This window comes from Macadamia integrifolia, chromosome 12 (genome assembly GCF_013358625.1).
Source record: "Macadamia integrifolia cultivar HAES 741 chromosome 12, SCU_Mint_v3, whole genome shotgun sequence".
In the NCBI taxonomy this organism is placed as follows: domain Eukaryota; kingdom Viridiplantae; phylum Streptophyta; class Magnoliopsida; order Proteales; family Proteaceae; genus Macadamia; species Macadamia integrifolia.
The window spans coordinates 4,648,119-4,666,243 of NC_056568.1; the positions used below are offsets into that span (position 1 = coordinate 4,648,119).

The 18,125-nt window shown below is 37.8% G+C and overlaps 1 protein-coding gene across 4 annotated transcripts in view; it reads right to left on the reverse strand.

Annotated features, from left to right (window-relative positions):
• Nucleotides 1-15,349, reverse strand: part of LOC122057818 (protein PIN-LIKES 6) — a 35,908-nt gene extending 20,559 nt beyond the window's left edge. Inside the window, exons 1-8 of one of the 4 annotated variants that reach the window (XM_042620120.1) lie at nt 15,092-15,349; nt 14,719-14,800; nt 14,590-14,626; nt 14,243-14,459; nt 10,345-10,424; nt 9,298-9,422; nt 8,085-8,206; nt 159-368 (exon numbers count right to left, since the gene is read on the reverse strand). In XM_042620120.1, the coding sequence (XP_042476054.1) occupies nt 159-368; nt 8,085-8,206; nt 9,298-9,422; nt 10,345-10,424; nt 14,243-14,425 (720 nt within the window). In that variant the 5' untranslated portion in view covers nt 14,426-14,459; nt 14,590-14,626; nt 14,719-14,800; nt 15,092-15,349. Of the gene's footprint in view, nt 1-158; nt 369-8,084; nt 8,207-9,297; nt 9,423-10,344; nt 10,425-14,242; nt 14,464-14,589; nt 14,801-15,091 lie in introns of all 4 variants that reach the window. The other 3 variants (XM_042620117.1, XM_042620116.1, XM_042620119.1) reach the window with 3 other exon arrangements.
• Between the last annotated feature and the right edge of the window lie 2,776 nt (nt 15,350-18,125).

An 18,125-nucleotide genomic window follows, 5' to 3' on the forward strand; every position in this document is an offset into this window, starting at 1 on the left:
AACATGTGCAGATAGGATCCAGTTGTTTCAGTTACAAACAAAGACAGTCTCACATTGAGCACAGTAAGACATTTTAAAAAATATGAGATGAAAGAAAGAAAAAGGAAAGGAAAAGAAAATAAAGTAACAAAGATACATAACAAAATTTTGTTCCTTACCGTTCCTTTGTTCAAGGCATTTGTATCTGTTGACTCAGGCTCCCGTACAAGCAACGGAACTTGCTCAGGTGTGCCATTCTTTGGAGGCTCAGGAGTGCCAATCTTTGGAGGTCCCTTGATCGGAAGATTTTTGTCCTCAATGTCAAAGGTACCTTCAGGTGGAGGTGCAAGCATTTGGAATACATATGTGTATAACACAATTGCACCAACCTGAAATAGACACATCATTTCCAAGTCACTCAAAGGATAGGGTTGCAGTAAAGAAGAGGAACTCATGATTAGGCAAGTGCTTATGGCTCATACATAGGATGCAAAAAGTTAAATCCGCATGTATATACTCAACAAAATAAGTCTAACAGCCTCTGTAAAATGTAGTAAAAATGTTTTACTTTCTTGTGTGGCATGATCATTTTCCCTACTCATCCATGCTCACTTCATGTAAAAAAGCGAAAGATAAAACATTTCACTTGAATGGTGATGCTTTCTTGCCTTTTATCTTTATTAATCAAACAGATATTCTCTTTTTATCAGTTGGACTATCATCGCAATCTCAGGCTCAACCTGGTACAAGCTATGAGGTAGTTATTGTCAGGCACTTGCAACTAAATTTAACCACTGTAACCCCTACAGAAAGTTTTCTTTCCTCTATGCAAAAAGACTATTTTCTTATTTGAATTCCCATTTTATTGGAATAGAGGGAAAAGGACAGGAGGTCTTGGAAAAAGACCAAGCCCAAAAAAAGAGTGGAGAACAGTAAAGATCTATAATAAGACTGATACACCGGTTATAATAGATGCCCTAATAACTCAATGTTCAGCAAGCATATCAGCTAGGTCTTTGGCTGATTTTGGCTTCAGCACAAACTAGGTATTCATGAGAAAAACCATGCGTTGACATGCCCAAGAAGATGAAATAGCCTTAGCTTCCATGGACCTCCCTAAGCCATTCTGCATCCAGGCAACATTTATAAAATCATTGTAGACTGCATTGAGTTTGTTATAATGCTGGACACAGCAATGATTAAATTGCTGAATGTCAACACAAAGTTTTATTCATGGGAACATCTGAAATTAATCACAACTCTGTTAGATACTTTCTGGATTCAAGGACCACTCATGTAGCCATGGACATGCTAGATACTAACGAATTTACTCTGCATTTCTGGTATAAAAACTTCCCAACACTACCAATGCAATACAAACATGGACACTTTATCCATCCCTTTCAATAAAAAAAGCACATGCTGGATTGTAGAGAACCTAGAAATGATAACACTTGCAAGAGACAGAAACAGTTGGATGCTGACCTAGGCAGTAAGAGATAGACATATTTGCCATCAAGTTTCCACAGCCTAAAAATACCCTCCTCAAATATCAAAACTTAAGCCTTATCCCAACTACTAAGGATAAATGACACGCTCAGCCCCTCACGTGTTGCCCCTCTTTTTGGGTGGTCAATCCACGTGGCAGTTACCACTAGGAAGGACTGAGTGATGGTGCTCCAATACCATGTGGAAGCTTCCTACCTAAAAGTTTATTCTCATAGGTGGAGATACCTTCATATGTATAGACCCAACTCCAAGCTCCCGGTTAACTGATGTGGGACTATTCTCCACACCCCACCACTATAACTTGAACAATTTCTGGCAGTCCTCTTTCCATTTGTTTTCAATTTGAACTGTCCTCCTCATCAGTGCGGTACTGCCACTATACAACAAACCATCCCAATCCCCGTGGACCTACCCTCAGTATCACCGCTACACTGTTTCCTCAAATATGGGGTGGAAATGAAGTTGATGTCTTACCTCGCCAAGCATACGGGCATACCTCCCATCCTCAGAACCAATATATGACCAGAACTTTATTCTAATTGGCTCGGGTGGGTAGCAAACGTGGTGGTCTCCTAGTGCGCATCTGCCACACCAACTGGGGAATGAAGTAATGAAAGTCAATAGATGAAACATGAGAGGCATGACCAATAACTAATAAGCAAAGACTGTCCTGGAGCACCCTTTCCTTAAGATCCAGGGGAAATTCTGTACCCAGCCATATAGTCGGATGGAAATTAATCACCCTTCACCAGTTGGGCCATCGAGAGAGAGAGAGAGAGAGAGGCGGTCATCGATCTTGCAATCATTAATCTAAACATACATATCTCAACTGCACTACATTTATGTATGAAGTGCCTCTTCATTTCAACCATCTTGCTCTAATTCTATAGGCAACGTTCTCTTTCATGTTCATTCCTTTTTTTTTTTAACTAAAATTACAATCTATTTTTATGTTTTCAAGTCAGCTTATCTTATAAATTTTTTGTTCTAAAACTACCTTCAATGATTCTAACTTTATTCATTAATCTGAAACTTATTGTCCCCAATCAGCATACAGTGATACACCATCTGATTATCCTATAAAAGCCTAGTCCATCCATAACCATGACCAGAATTGTGATGTAGAGGAATAGCTGTCAAATACTTAGGGGACAGGTACAGGAAGGAATAAGAAGAAAGAAAGAGCTATAAGAAGGAAAACATAAGACAAAAGATTAAGTCACAAAACATGGCATCACTTCTACTCATGAGTTTTAATTCATTTTTGGCTTTCAGCACTTCATATCAGCAGCCTATGTGTAGGCCCCATTTTGTCAACCCCCCCCCCCAACGGTGAAGATGACCACAGGGTGCAGACCAACCTCGTACTCAATCTCAAGGAAGACTTGGCACACATCATAGTTCTAAATCTCAGTCGCACATTTCAGTGGTTTCGACTCAACCCGAGACAAAACAAGGTATTTGGGAAATCTTTGACATTTCAGCCCAAATCTGAGGAATTTTGGAAAAATTGGCCCAAATTTCTAGCAACATCCTAGAAAGAAAAGGAAAAAAAAACTAGTGTCGACTAGGTTTCGGAAATTTCAACATATTTCAGTTTTGACCAGGCTGAAAACCCGAGATTTGGAACCATGGCGCACATAAAAGACCGCAATCTCCCCATAACACCTCTAAAAAAACACATAATACTATTTTGAACTACAAGATCTGGTTTTGGAGTGACAAAAATCACCATTTCTACTGGGTGCTAGCCAATGGTGCAAAGACGATGCAAGAACGGCCGCCAATCCCTCCCTTACTACCAAAATAGACAAATTCACTTGTTTCACTTTTCAGCAGATTTTTCAACCAAGAATAAGCTCAACTCCTGCACCGTTGGATCGTCGATATATCGCACGCAAAAATCAGACGCTCGGATTGATCGTAGCAGCCATCAGAAGTTCGGTGCCACTGCCTATGCCGGCAGCTCAGCAAGCGAGTTCGGTGGAGCCACTGAAGCCTTGGCAACACTCCATGTATGGCGGAGCCACCAAACTAAAAAAAGTTGAGTTTTTGCAGGTTTTTTGCCATTTTTAACCATTTACCCTTCCCTAAGGGACCCCTACACACTTCCCAACACAACCAATTCGTCTATTCACCCTCCCCCTTTGCTCCAAAGCCCTTTCCCTTAGCCTTGTGAGCCAAGAAAATTCCAAAAAATCCCAAACCCCCACCCCCAAATCCCAAAAAAATCCAAAAAACCACAACAACCCCAAGCAAACAGAACCTTCCGAAGGGGGGAAAGAGAGAGAGAGAGAGAGAGAGGATTGTTGTATCCTGGCAGTCACTGATAGGGGGGTGAATCAGTGAGTCCAATTCTGATCCACAACAACCTGTCTGATATCTGAGCAAGCAAACTCTGATACACCTGTCCCTGTTCGCACATAGTCGTATGCACACTCAACCTCTTATAGGCACTTCCAAGTGTGCACACCCATTCTGCATTCCACGCAGTTCAATATAAAATGCAAACAACAAGCACCCACAACACAGGGTTTTTACGAGATTCGACAATTTGCCTACATCCCCGGAATAGTGCCTATAAATGCTTCATACCTACTCAATACACTACTTTTGACTACACCCACAATTGGGAGCACACACACCCAATTTTCTCAAGCTGAAGCTGAGGTGGCACTCTCAGTGCCGATACAATGTGTAACACCCACTACCCGGGAGCACCCACTCTCAGTGCTTAGCATCCACTAAGCACATAATAGAAAAATGCAATAAATTGGGGCTTATATCAATGCCCTACAGTCAATCCCTACCTAACATATACATCCACAACTAGCTAGCATATGCTTACAGTTCATCCACAACTAACCCCAGCATACATAAATATCATCATACATGCATATAATGTAAATCCAAAGTTAATGAATCTCACAACCGGTTGCCTGGGATGACTGGGAACTTGCACTGACCATTGGAACCTCCACTGACAAACTCTCCCTTGTTCTCCTCTCTTTCCCTTATCTTCTTGCTCTTTAAAGCATCAACACAACACCCTCAAGCTCTCTTCTCTTCTCTTTTCTTTCTCTCTTAGCTTGGAGTCAATACTCCATTAAGAGAGCTCACCAACACACAAAATCAGCCTTCAATGAAGCACACATACTCATTTGAAGCTTAGAAAATCACTCAATGATCATTAATGGAAGGGGGAGCTTCTCTCTCAAAAAACGCAGCCTTACACCCTTCATAACCCTTTTTTATTGTTGCCAATGTGTAGAGCACGAAAAAATGAAGAAGCTACAACCTGAATGGACGGATTTGGCCTTGTGGTTAGGGATATATGACAATTTGAAGTTGGAGCAATGAGATAGCCTGAAATGGAATCTATGGAGCATGAGCAAAGCATGCGCTGGCGGCATGCGCAACAAGGCAAAATTTGGGCCGTAGGATTCAATCCAAAAGCACCTTTTTAATCTAAGTTGTTAAATGATTCAAATGGCTAATAAATCTCAACCACAGGATTGGAATAAAGGAGTCAACTGATGACACCATGTTGACGCAAGCGCACTAGCCATGCATCAGCATCAGACTCATTGTCGAATGTCGGTGCCTGATTGGCTGCGTCAATAGCCTTGTTTCCCCATTTTAAAAAATCTTAAATTCATTTAAGTCATTGGATCTTGCCTATATGGCGTAATATTAACCCTTCATTTGAGATCCTTTAATATCTTCTAATTGCAGACAGCCCCTCTTCCATTATTTCATTGCAAAACACCGCCAAAGCCTCAACTCTTGAAAATTTCACAAAAACCCCTGAAATTTCAAAAATAAAATCTAAAAAATCCACCCAACACCAAGAGCAATTGGGGATTTTCCGATCTGGCATTTCAAACTGGCTCTGCGGAAACCTTTATAACTTTCTCATACGAACTCCGATTGAGCTGAAACAAAAAGTGTTGGAACCACGACTCAATGCTCTACAACTTTCCAGAAGACCCAATCATCCGACTCAGCCATATAAAAATACCAAAATGCCCCTAGACATTTCCGATGTCGCAACTTCCTCATACGGAATCGAAATGCGACGAAATCAAAAACATTAGAAAGATTGGATTTTTGTCGTATCGTTACATGGAGAAAGTTCTTCCAGAAAAAACATCTTCAATCCACAACTGCCCCCGACTGCATAAAGCTATATTTTAACCACGGATATCGTAACTTCTTCATATAGTATCAGAACGTGACGAAATCAAAAGCATTGGACTTGATAAATTACAATATAAATTTTTCATGAAAATACCATCTTCCAAAAAATTCATTTTCACTGTCAAAAATACCCCTCGAGCATAAATAAGCCAATTTTTTCAGTTTTGACCTGGAAACCCGTACCACCTACTAATGATGCATTAATCCACTTTATGCACACCATGAGGCTCTGTCATCTCATCGGTGACATTAAATGTTGTCACATCATCACCGCCACGTGGACATGGTTTAAAGTATCTCCGATATCGATACGATACCCTCCGATACGTATCTTAAATTTAGTCGACCGATACAATACACACCGATACGATACATAGAATTTTTAAAATCCTTTCGTATCGATATATATCTTACGATACATACCGATATGCATCAATACACCACCGATACACATCGATACGATACAATATGCACCGATACAACTATGAAAAATATAAAATCGAGGTGAAATGTACATTTCGGTATGTATCGGTACGTATCGGTGAGTATCGATACGTATCAGTATCAATATGTACCGATACAGTGTGCTACGGTCATATAATGGCCAAGATGGGTAATTTTTCAGAAAAACATTATTTTTTAAGAGGTTTTTGTTCCAAAGTTTCTGCCAACCATATTTTTCTCTAACTAAAGTGGAAATCAAGGTTGGAAACAAGGATTTTACATTTATGGGACAACTACAAACCTTGAATTTTTAGTGCGATACCCTCAATTTAATGTTTATGCATAATATAAGTTATCAATAGCTTTTTTTAACAAATTCTTTATGCAAAAGTGTTTAAAAAAATGTTTCCTATCCATTTATGTGTGTATCTTTAGCGTATCTCCGATACGATATGATACCCTCCGATACGTATCTTAATTATGGCCGACCGATATGGTGACTGATACCGATACTTTAATCCTTGCACGTGGATGGACAACTATAAAACAACAAGGATCCCCCTTTTGAGCCAGGTAATCAAAGGAAGTGTTCACTTGGAGCAGAGGGGCCCTCCCCTTTCAACCCTCATCAAGGGTCGAACTTAGGTATAATCCCTAATCTCAGCAGACCCATTGTAGTTTGATATTGTGATGCATGCTAGTGTAAAAAAGAGTAAAGTATGCAATTTCTTTGAATCTTGTAATATACAACAATAACCAATAAAATAGCCATGCAAGCAGTTTAGGATGAATATAATTGGGGAGAATGTTCAAAATTCAAGCCCTAGTAAAAATACTGGTTTAACAGGGCAGAGTGGGTGCCTAGCACCTTCCCACCTTTGTAAGCTAACCCTTACCTAGGCCTCAGACCAGACCATAAATGGAATCACTTTGGCCCTTTTTGTGACCAAGGATTGGGCCCACCAACAAGCTCCTAGGCCTTAATCCTAGGTGGCAGCTCCTCATCATGTTTTCCCCACCCACTCTTTCACCAAAAGTAGTGATAAAAGTGGTGGTGGCGGGGAAACCTCCAAAATGGATCCAGATTGACCCCGAGAAGGGTCTGTTTTACCTACACTAGGTGTCTTTTGGGTCCAATAAGACATCTAGGTCAGCAACTTAGGAAGTCAAAGCAATTTGAAGGAGAAATAGAAAGTTCAATGAATTCTATGAAATACTGCCAGATTTGAAGAGATCTGAGCCCTTTCTCCACTGGAAACCCCATCTATATAGATCATTTTTGGCATACAAAGAGTTAGGAACAAGTATCATGCATTTCTAAGAAGAGTTGAGGGAGTTCTAGAGTATACGATAAGCTGCTATTCTGCTGTCAGAATGGAGTATCTAGTCTCTATTTTCTGCAAGTTTGTTCTCTTGAGTTGATTGAATCTAAGCCTTTGTCTCTCAGTTTCTATTCTCATGTAACAACAAATTAGGAAGTTTGTTTCAGCTATAAATAGGACCCAAGGGGCCCGCCTAACACACGTTCTTTTGAGTTAATGAAATTCTTTCTGGTTTTCTCTTCTAGCTTTCCGACTAGATTGTCTCTTTCCCAAGTTTTCTAGTAAGAAAACTTGACTCTTAATTCCAGACTTGAGGATCTACATTAAATTGCAGCAAGGGATTTAATAAGAGAGAGAGAGAGAGAGAGAGAGAGAGAGAGAGAGAGAGAGAGGGAGAGCAGATAACACAGGAAAAACGAACTAATTTTTGAATGAGCATGATCCAAACTATCAACTTTAGGAAGCATGTTCCTCAAAAGTTTCATATAAAGTAAACCTAATACGTGAGGACTTGCAGAAACTCAGATGTATGTATGATAGATCAGTTAGTAATTAAAGCACAAGAAAAAGAGAAACCAAATGCAAAATAATGAACTACTGGAGTGCACAAAAATGATTTAGGACCTATACCCATTGGCCGAAGGAAATATATGCATTCCCATCTTGGGTACATTTGTTTGAGTCTCCAAATGGGTTTGATTTGTCTCTACATAAAGCAGCAATCAGGACAAGCGGCACATTCCCAATATTCCCTGAATTCAAGTTGGAAGTGAGTCATCAATACCAATAATACATGGAAACGAACATGGTTAACAATAAATGCTCATAAAGTGAAGACTTGGGTAAAGTCAGCACACACTATTCTGCAGGAAATTAGGTTACACCAGACGCTTAGAACCTTAGTAAAACCTTAGGAGGAATCTGTCATGTAGAAAATAAATGCTACTTTCAGATATGAAATCTTCTTCCTGACCACAATAACATATTCACAACTCACAAATACTAATACTAAATAAAATAACTAATAAAAGCAACACTATGAAACATAAATTCAAAATTCATGAGGCTGTACTTGAAATATATGCAGAAAAAAACACATTAAGATGTGTCTAAATGAAATATTTATTGAAATCATCATATTGAAGCATGAATGGAGATCCATCAATTGTAGTGTTGAAACCCAGATTGGGTCAATTTTTCTGGGGTTTACATCTTTTCATGTCAATAGATTTAACTTACATTTACATGCTACCAAAACCCTAATCCTTTCAGTCGCAACCCTAATCCTCATGAGTCATGCCTCACATTCACATGCTGCCATAACCCTCATTATTATCCATTTTTGGCCACCTTATTCTAATCTAATTATTTGCTAAACTACATCCATTATTACATAATCTTTTTCAGCCCGAAACTTAACCACTCATCATATAAGCTCTAGCCTTTTGAACGCCAGCTGATCCCTTACATAGATAAAAGCCACAAACTTGAATAAAGAGCTAGACAAATAAGAATGGGGTGTTTAGTGCTCTTCACTGCTTTCAATGAAAGTTCAATGGTTCTCATTCAACCCCGGTATGACCCAGTCCATACAGTTGTGGGGTCAGTATGGGCCCGCAGGACTAGTCAGGCTGAAGGCCTAGATACCGGTCGTTAGCAAAAAAAAAAAAAGAACTAGACAAATAAGAACATAAGGAAAGTAATATTGAGATAAGAACTTTGAATCATAAGAAAAGCATCGGGTACAGAAAATTGCTTAGATCAATTTAACTGTTGAACAACAAAAATTTCAGGGCACAACAAAAATTGACATTGCTTATGTTTCCACAATGAAGTAACTTACCAATTCCAATCTGTATGATAGTAAACTTGAAATATGGGTACGGTGGCCGGATGATTAATGCAACGACTAAACCAATTAGTGAACCTGATATGGTAGCTAAAATTACATTGAAAGGGATAAACCACCTGCAATAGAAGAAGAATCGTATCATGTATCTCAGTCACACTATTATGCACACAGTAATAACGAACTGAAAGATAGTATTAGGTAAAACCAGGAACTAAAAAATTAAAAAGAAACTAATAGAAACTAGAAGAAGAATGCCAAAGCAAAGGGTGCCCCCACAATAACCACCACTTGGGGGGTGGGGGGTGGGGAGGGGGGAGAGAAAAATCAAATATGAGTATGACACCATTGCAGGGATCCACTCACATATAATTAAGAACAGCAAGTATAACCACTGGATTCTGTGGATAAATTCTTGGCAACTATTATGGGCACAGTAATGCCAAAGTAAAGAAACATGAGATCAAGAGAACTTTTAAGAGAATATCAATGAAGTAATAAAATAATCATATGTAAAAGAAATACATTTAATATATCACTCCAATTATAATTGTTGGCATGAAAAAAGCAGGTCTGAATGAGCAATCAGAAAAGTGTTCGTACAGAATTAAATTTACTTGATGGTGTAGAGCAGCAGAGTACATGAAACTTAAAACCCAACGAAACAACCAGTTGCCAGCAATGCCCATAGAGTTCATACAATCGTATCATGCATTTGCATCCTAGTTTACTTCTTATTTTTTCTATAAGCTCGTTAGATTACTTCTTTTAGCCATAATTTGATCTGTTTTGAGCTAATTTTCAAAGATGTGCATACATCCTGTGTACATTAGGACACCACCTAGGAAGAAAAAAGCCGGGGGGGGGGGGGGGGGGGAAGTAAAAAAATACATATATTAACATTATCTAAGATAAAAGAAGCTTGAACACTAGAAAGAAATATTAATTTCATAAACAAAATTCAAGAAGAAAGTTGTGCTCACAACATGGGCTAGCTTTATTTTACTATGAATATAAAAGGGGGAAAGGACTTATTCTTACCACTCGAGCATTTTCTCAAAAGAGATAGCCCGTCCAAGTTGAGAGAATATCAAACATGGAAGCAAAAGTGAGAAGACTAACTGCAACATACGTTAAAACAAGCTGTTAACTGTAAACATCATAATGAGAACCTATGAGAGATTATCCATTTGTAATCAGACATCAAAATAGGAGAAAATTTAAAGTACTGTTCATTGTATGCTAACAACTAGCTAATCATGTTTAATTTGAAACTTCTTCTATGCTACAAAAGCCCAAAACCACTTTCAGTTTTGTACCCTTTTCTCTTGGGTGCTCACTGATCACAAAAGTACCAGAAAGGCTATAAGGCACAAGCACTTTCCTACGCATGTTATGAAGCCTGTCTTCCATCCATCAACTTAGGTAATTAAACTAAAATGGGAGAAAAGGCTAACCTACTATCCTGTAGCCCCCCTATTCTCTTCTTTCCCTTAAATAATCACTAGGTTTGTTTGGCGAAGTCAACTATCACCAAATTTTTTTTATCCCTTTCTCATGTTTTCCTTATCTACAAGAGAAACTGTGAAAGCTTTACTAGTCAACGACAACAACAAACTTAGCCTTATCCCAACTTAATGGGTTCAGCTATATGGATCCAAACAAAACACAGTAGGAAAACTGAGGTCTAAACATAAAAAGGGGGAAGAAGAGATGAGAAAAGATGGTGTTGAAATAATGGATTATTGATAAATGGGATTTAGGGGTGTTATCCAAACGGAACCTTGAGCCCTTTATGATTTTATTTCATTATAAATAGAGAGGTTTGTGTCAACTTCAGACAAAAGTCATATTTTCTCCCCAAATCAACGTGGTATCAGAGCAGGTGAGAGATCAAAACCCAAATCTTATATGGAAGCTATGTTCCGTATTCTTCGGTACTTGAAGACGGCCTAGGGAATGGTATCTTATTCTCCCTTTCTGATGACATAAGGCTCGAGGTATATACTGAAGTCGATTGGGCAAGCTCTCCAAATGATCATCGTTCTACTACTGGTTACTGTACATTTGTTGGTGGTAATCTGGTTACATGGCGTAGTAAGAAGCAATCAGTTGTGATCAGATCTAGTGTAGAAGCTGAGATCCGAGCAATGGCACATAGCATTTGTGAGTTGCTTTGGCTATGAGGTCTCCTTCAAGATCTGGGTGTGTATATTCAGTTACCGATGTTGTATTGTGACAATATGTCCACCATCAGCATTACACATAATCCAATCTAACATGATCGCACCAAACATGTTGAGGTTGATAGGCAATTTATCAATGAGAGTTACGGCAAGGCCTCATATGCATTCCTTTTGCGAGAAATGAAGTTCAAGAGTAGATATTCTTATAAAGGGGCTTAGTAGTAAAGCTTTTTATTCCATTTTGTGCAAGTTGGGCATGTGTGATATCCACGCACATTAAGGGGGAATGTTGTAATAATGGATTATTGGTTAATGGGTTTTAGAAGTGTTATCTAAACGGACCCTTAAGCCCTTTTAGGATTTTATTTCATTATCAATAGAGAGGCTTGTGTCAAGTTTAAACACAAGTTATATTTTCTCCCCAAAACAACAGATGGATAGGACATGAGCTCAATGAAAAGTGAACAATGATAAATGAAAGATGAAAGATGAAAGATGAAATATTACAGGTGAAAGTACAAGGAAAGAGGCATAGCCCAGCAAGTCACGAGAATTAGCTAAATGGGATCGGCTACTTGGATCCTTGCTCTCCAATAGGCTCTATACGAGATCATACTTGCATTTTATTTCTCACAACTTCTCCTATGGTCATTTTTTATGCAGAATCAAGGCTGAACTGGGTTGCCCCTTTGGGTAATCTCAATCAAGACAAACCGGATCCAATTTGATTTTTGGGATTAGTAGAATATTTTAGGATTTACTTTATTTAGGAAATAATGAGTTATTTTATTTGGGAAGATATGTAATCTTTTATTTTTGGGTAGTTCTTAGTCAATTAGGGAGTTACCAGTTTGATTTTATTTTGTTTCTAATTTTATTAGTTAGAATTTAGGAAGTAATTAGAAGTTGCTAATTTCAGTTTTAGATTTTAATTAGGCAAGTTTTAAATTCAGTTTATTATATAATGGCATGTAACCCAAGGTATTAAATAGATTTTGAATGATGAATTGAATTGAAGGTTTTTCTACCGGGTATGGTGCAAGATGTGTGACCAATTTCCCCCTCTTTGTGTTATTCTTATCTTCTCTCCTACAACTCTGAGTTCATTCAAGGTTTTCTTCCTTTTCTCTATAGGCCCTCCATCAAGTGGTATCAGAGCAACTTTCCTACGAAATCCTTTACTCCGATGGCGTTTCCCCTTGAATTTATTACTTTTATTGAAGAACTTAAGAAGAAATTTGATGATGGAATGAAGGAACTTCGATCGGAATCTCGGGAATTTCGATCAGATTTTCAAAAGCTTACCGAAAGTACCAAATGGTTATGTGATAAGGTGTGCAACATGATCGAGGATGGGTTAGTGGTAGACAAAGCCAGTTGACACTAGACGTGACGATCAAGATGAACTTAATGGTCTGATCAATGTTGCATCTGAACAACTAATCGATTGTCCACTTTCAATTGTGAAACCCCAACATTGGATTTCAATCAAAGTCATATTATTCATTGGTGACCATTAGGAGACCGTGATAGGTGAAAGCACGATGTGCTGGATCATAGCCCTATCAAAGCCAATGATCGTGGATGTTGATCGAGTTGATCCTCTCCTTCTTTAAAACTCGTGGACGAGTTTTTCTCAACATCGGGGGAGTCAATGCAGAATTGAGGCTGAACCGGGTTGACCCTTCGGGCAATCTCAATCGAGACGAACCAGATCCAATTTGATTTTTGGGATTAGTAGAATATTTTAGGATTTACTTTATTTAGGAAATAATGAGTTATTTTATTTGGGAAGATATGTAATCTTTTATTTTTGGGTAGTTCTTGGTCAATTAGGGAGTTACCAGTTTGAGTTTATTTTGTTTCTAATTTCATTAGTTAGAATTTAGGAAGTAATCAGAAGTTGCTAATTTCAATTTTAGATTTTAATTAGGCAAGTTTTAAATTCAATTTATTATATAAAGGCATGTAACCCAAGGTATTAAATAGATTTTGAATGATGAATTGAATTGAAGGTTTTAATACCAGGTATGGTGCGTGTGACCACTTTCCCCCTCTTTGTGCTATTCTTCTCTTCTCCCCTACAACTCTGAGTTCATTCAGGGTTTTCTTCCCTTTCTCTCTAGGCCCTCCATCAATTTTAGGCATACCCCTAGCTCTTTTAGCTCCTTCAATAGGAATCATATCACTCCTCCTTACTGGGCGTCCCTAGGCCTAACTCCGAGCTTTATGAATTTCACTTAAGGCTTGACCCTAAGCTTTATGAATGTTCATCTTAAATGAAATTACATGGAAAATATAAAAGAAAAAAGAAAGTATGGAGCTATTTCCTTCGAATTTCAACCCCCTTCTCTCTTTCCTTCCACGGCAATTTCCATATCAGCAATATTTCTCTAAAGAGTTTTCAATCCCATTCACTGATTTCTCGTTTTCATCTTTACTGACGGATGGTCTCTTATCATTTATCCACAGAAACTTCCAAACTTCCCGCTTCTGATGCATTTTATGAATGATAGATAGTGCAACCAAAACACAAGAAAGAAATTCGCTCCGCTGTTTCAACAGACTTAAGTGGTAATAACTAGGAAACCTGGAGTCCCACCGAATTGCAAGAATTTAATGTGCAAGAGAGAGAGAGAGAGGCACGCAGAGCACTCTTCTCTCCATCTCAGTCTCTCTCTTCGACCTTTGAAAAGCTATAAAAGACAAGAATAAACTTTCAAAGCTACTTCAAGTTTGTTTGTACTGCTTACCGCGTTTAGCAGCTTCCGTCCACTAGCAGGTAAGATATTAACATATTTTGAAGCCATAAGAAATCCCATAAAGCACATCGTGAAAACCTTTGCAATGGGCAGAACTGCAAACTTCATTGTTGTAAGCACTGATTGCCCTCCAGCGTGGCTTGCTTCCACGACAGTTAACAGAATCCTCTCCATGCTTTCCTCGACCCAATTTCAGAGAAAATGAAACCTGAATACATCCATCAAAACTGAATCAATTTAGCAGGATTGCTCCTACTTCGAATATTGAATAATTTTCCCATTTATTTTCTTCAAAATAAAATATTAAAGCTACCAGAAGCCAAAAGAAAATTATATACCTTAATAGGAGATTAAGAGATTAGAAAATTTCTTCACCTATAGACAGAAGAATTCACAACTTCAGTGAAAACTTGCACGCATTCTTCGACTTTCGAAGGAAGACTTTTAAGAAAATTGAAGATACTCACGGTTCAAACTACTTTGATCTGTGTAGTTCGAAATTCAAAGCTTCAACAGACAAGATTGCAGTTTCCTCGAGTGTACCGGAATCTATAAAAAAAAAAATGTAGAGAGAGAATCAATTAAAGAAAATAATGTCATGCAAACCTAATTATTAAAATTTACATTAAGGATTCGTTTTGAACATAAACACAATGGGGGTGGGGGGAATTGAAGGATTGTAAAAGATTCTTAGAGAACACGGAAGAAATTCCTAGATTCGTCCGTCAATTTCCCAGACTCTTCCCGAATTTGACGTATAAGCAACGAAACTTCGCATGAAACAATTTCAAGAGGCAACGAAAAGCATGCGAAAAAGAATCAACCATAGGTCGTCGATACCATTCAGGAGCTCTCAGATACTCGTCTCGCAATTCTCGCAATATATATATAGATAAGAAAATTCTGAAATTTTGGTCCTCAAAAATTCTCAGAAACCGAAGCGAAACTCTCTCTCTCTCTCTCTCTCTCTCTCTCCCTCTCCCCGTAGATCTGTATGGAAGTGGAGTCTTCAAACTGAATAGAGATATTTCCTCTGCGAAGCTGTTCGCTTCCACCGGACCATCAAACTTCGAACGGAGCTCTGAATGAATAAATTAATGATAGCCTGAAACGTAACTAATGTATGTATGAAACTATGAATGCGCTATGAGTCGTTTTCCCATATATACCCCTCTTTCACTCAAGATATATCGGATATACCACTATCGTTGTCCCGTTTTTGAGTCCGTTCCAACCTCTAACGAAACTACTTTTTGATTAGTTCTTTTTGTTTGTCATCCTTGGAGTGTGGGAAAGCTGCTTAATTTGGCCTATCAAGCCCACGTTTTTTAGGAAGTTTCAAGAATAAGAATCCCCCTAAATTACCAAAATACCTTTCTGGACGGTAAGCTGTGTGCGGCAACGTTTCTAATTTCTAAAATTTTTTTCTTTCTTTTTGAAAAAATATTTTTCTACCCTAGGGGTTAGCCTGCTCCAGTGTCCTAACTCCCAAGTCTCAACCAAGGAGAAATACGTTATTGCATCAATTAGGAGGGATGCTGTGGTCATTATACTCCTCATGTGTTTGAATGCCGGGGTTCCTAGAAAGAAAACACATCCCTTATTTTTTTGGCAAGAAATTATTACCTAATTGTGTAACTCTTACACTGGTGTAGGCTAAGGAAAATGCATTAAAGTATCAACAATGATGAAATTTTATGATTTTACAGGGGCAGGATAATAATTTGGCACCCTCTTATATTGGCGCATAAGGTTCACATGACTAGGTAGTGTTCTTCTTTCTTATTTTATTTATATTTTTTTATCATTTATAATACTTATGTATAAAAAAATATTGGTACAATTGAAAAAACTAAAATGTATTTTTACCCCATAAAATAACAAAAATATGTACAAAATATATATTATTTTTTTTAATTTCATATTCATAATTACATCTTTTGTTCTGTAGTGGTGATGGCAGTAGATAGAGTTGAGCTTGAGAGTCCCCGCAAAACACAAAATAAGGTCTAATGTCACATATATATTCAATTTTAAATTTATTCTAAATGAACATCAGAATTATTTCTTTTGAGAGTTTTTATACAAAACTTAAAATGTATGAAATAGTTTCTTTGAAACAGCCCCACCAATGGTAGGGAGCGTCTTGCAATAGGTATGTTTTTTTTTTTTTTTTTTTTTTTTTACGAATATGGCGTGGCCATGTGCGTTTAGCATACTTAAGCAAGCAACCGACATGCATTTATGTCCAATCATCCATTCATCAGTTTTTGGCATGTGAGATATAAATTATTAGGATTTTTCTAATAAAAATTAAGAGATAAAGAATTACATCTAGGAACTAAGTGCAAGCGCCCAGACGCAGGTTGGGGTGAAAATGATTACCCCACCCCATGAAAGCCCAAAACTTGCCTCCATTTGATATTTTGACCATGCTTTCATTGGCTCTTACGTTGGTGCAGGTCATGCCTCATGACAAAAAATTCTTCCCTAAATTAAAATTAGAATAAATTTTATTTATATAACACTAATGTGCATATTCTTACCCACACCTCTCATGTCCCATTCATAGGTCTCACACTATATCTTTTGATTGATAAGTGCCCATTCGTATCGAACAATTCGTCACATTTTCCTTCTATTGTAGCAGAACTACACTCTTGACATATGAAACCCTATTCCTATTAGTTCTATATTTAATTATTTTAAAAAAAATCCTGGAGCAAGGAACAAGGGAATAATATGATATGTTAAAAAAAAACAATTCGTCACATTTTTTTTTTTTATAAGAATATAATTGCAATTTTCATTCATTATGATGGACTGCATGCATGCCCCTTGTGTGTATAATATTATTATTTTATATATATAGTGATCCATCTAGATACGTTTTGGCTTGATACGTATTCCAACTCACCATCCTTAAAGTTCAATTAAATGCATCTACTTCTCCCTCTAAAAATGGAGTCGCTTTTTCATTTTTATTTTATTATTTTCAAGATAAGTTCATAAGTTGATAACCTCTCAATTCTCAAATTATATACTGACTTTTTTTTTTAATGACGACTTAAGGTTTTAGTTTATGGTATTGATATCGATATATTTCAGCTGTACAAGGTTAATTTGAGTTTAAAAAAAAAAACTGTAAATTGATATTTGTTTCGCTGTTGCTAACGATGAGGACACCTAAATCCATAATCCAGTTGGTCCATAATCCCAGTTGATTGAATCAGAATTTAAATAAAAGAAGAGTCCAGCAAGTCAAGAAGTCTCAGGAAACTTTTAACTTTCACCACTTGTTTACTACTGAAAGGAATATTAATTGTTTATAAAAAAAAATAAAAAAAAAATTAATTAATTAATTAGTTATCTTAATTTGACACGACTTCAAAGGGATGCGGCGACTTGGGGCGGGAAGGTGTTGGGTTGAGAATCTCAACTTGAGATAAACATTGTGAAGGATAAGATAGTCATTTCGCCTTTCATGTGTTCAGCTGCGGCAACTCCTCGCAGTGTGAGTGTCTCACAGCCTTTCTTTTTTTATCCGTATATATTTATCGCCGGCATGGTCCGCGTGGCTAGGGCTCTCTAAAGAATTTAATTCCGTTCGTATGTGCCAACTCAGCTCTGCGGCCCATACGTAACGTGCCTGTAGAGGCTGCCAGGTTACGTACTCATCTCTCCAATCTTTTTTTTTTTTTTTTTTCAAGCGAGGGCGGGCTACCGGGGTCTGGAACCTGGCCCACCAGGGGTTGGGGTTATTGAGACGAACAGAAGTAATAGGCCAGTAGGCCACGGAGAGAGAGAGTGAGAGTAGAGAGGGTTGACAGTGTCGTCATATAAATGGATCCGTATTTATTATTTTCGTTGGTCG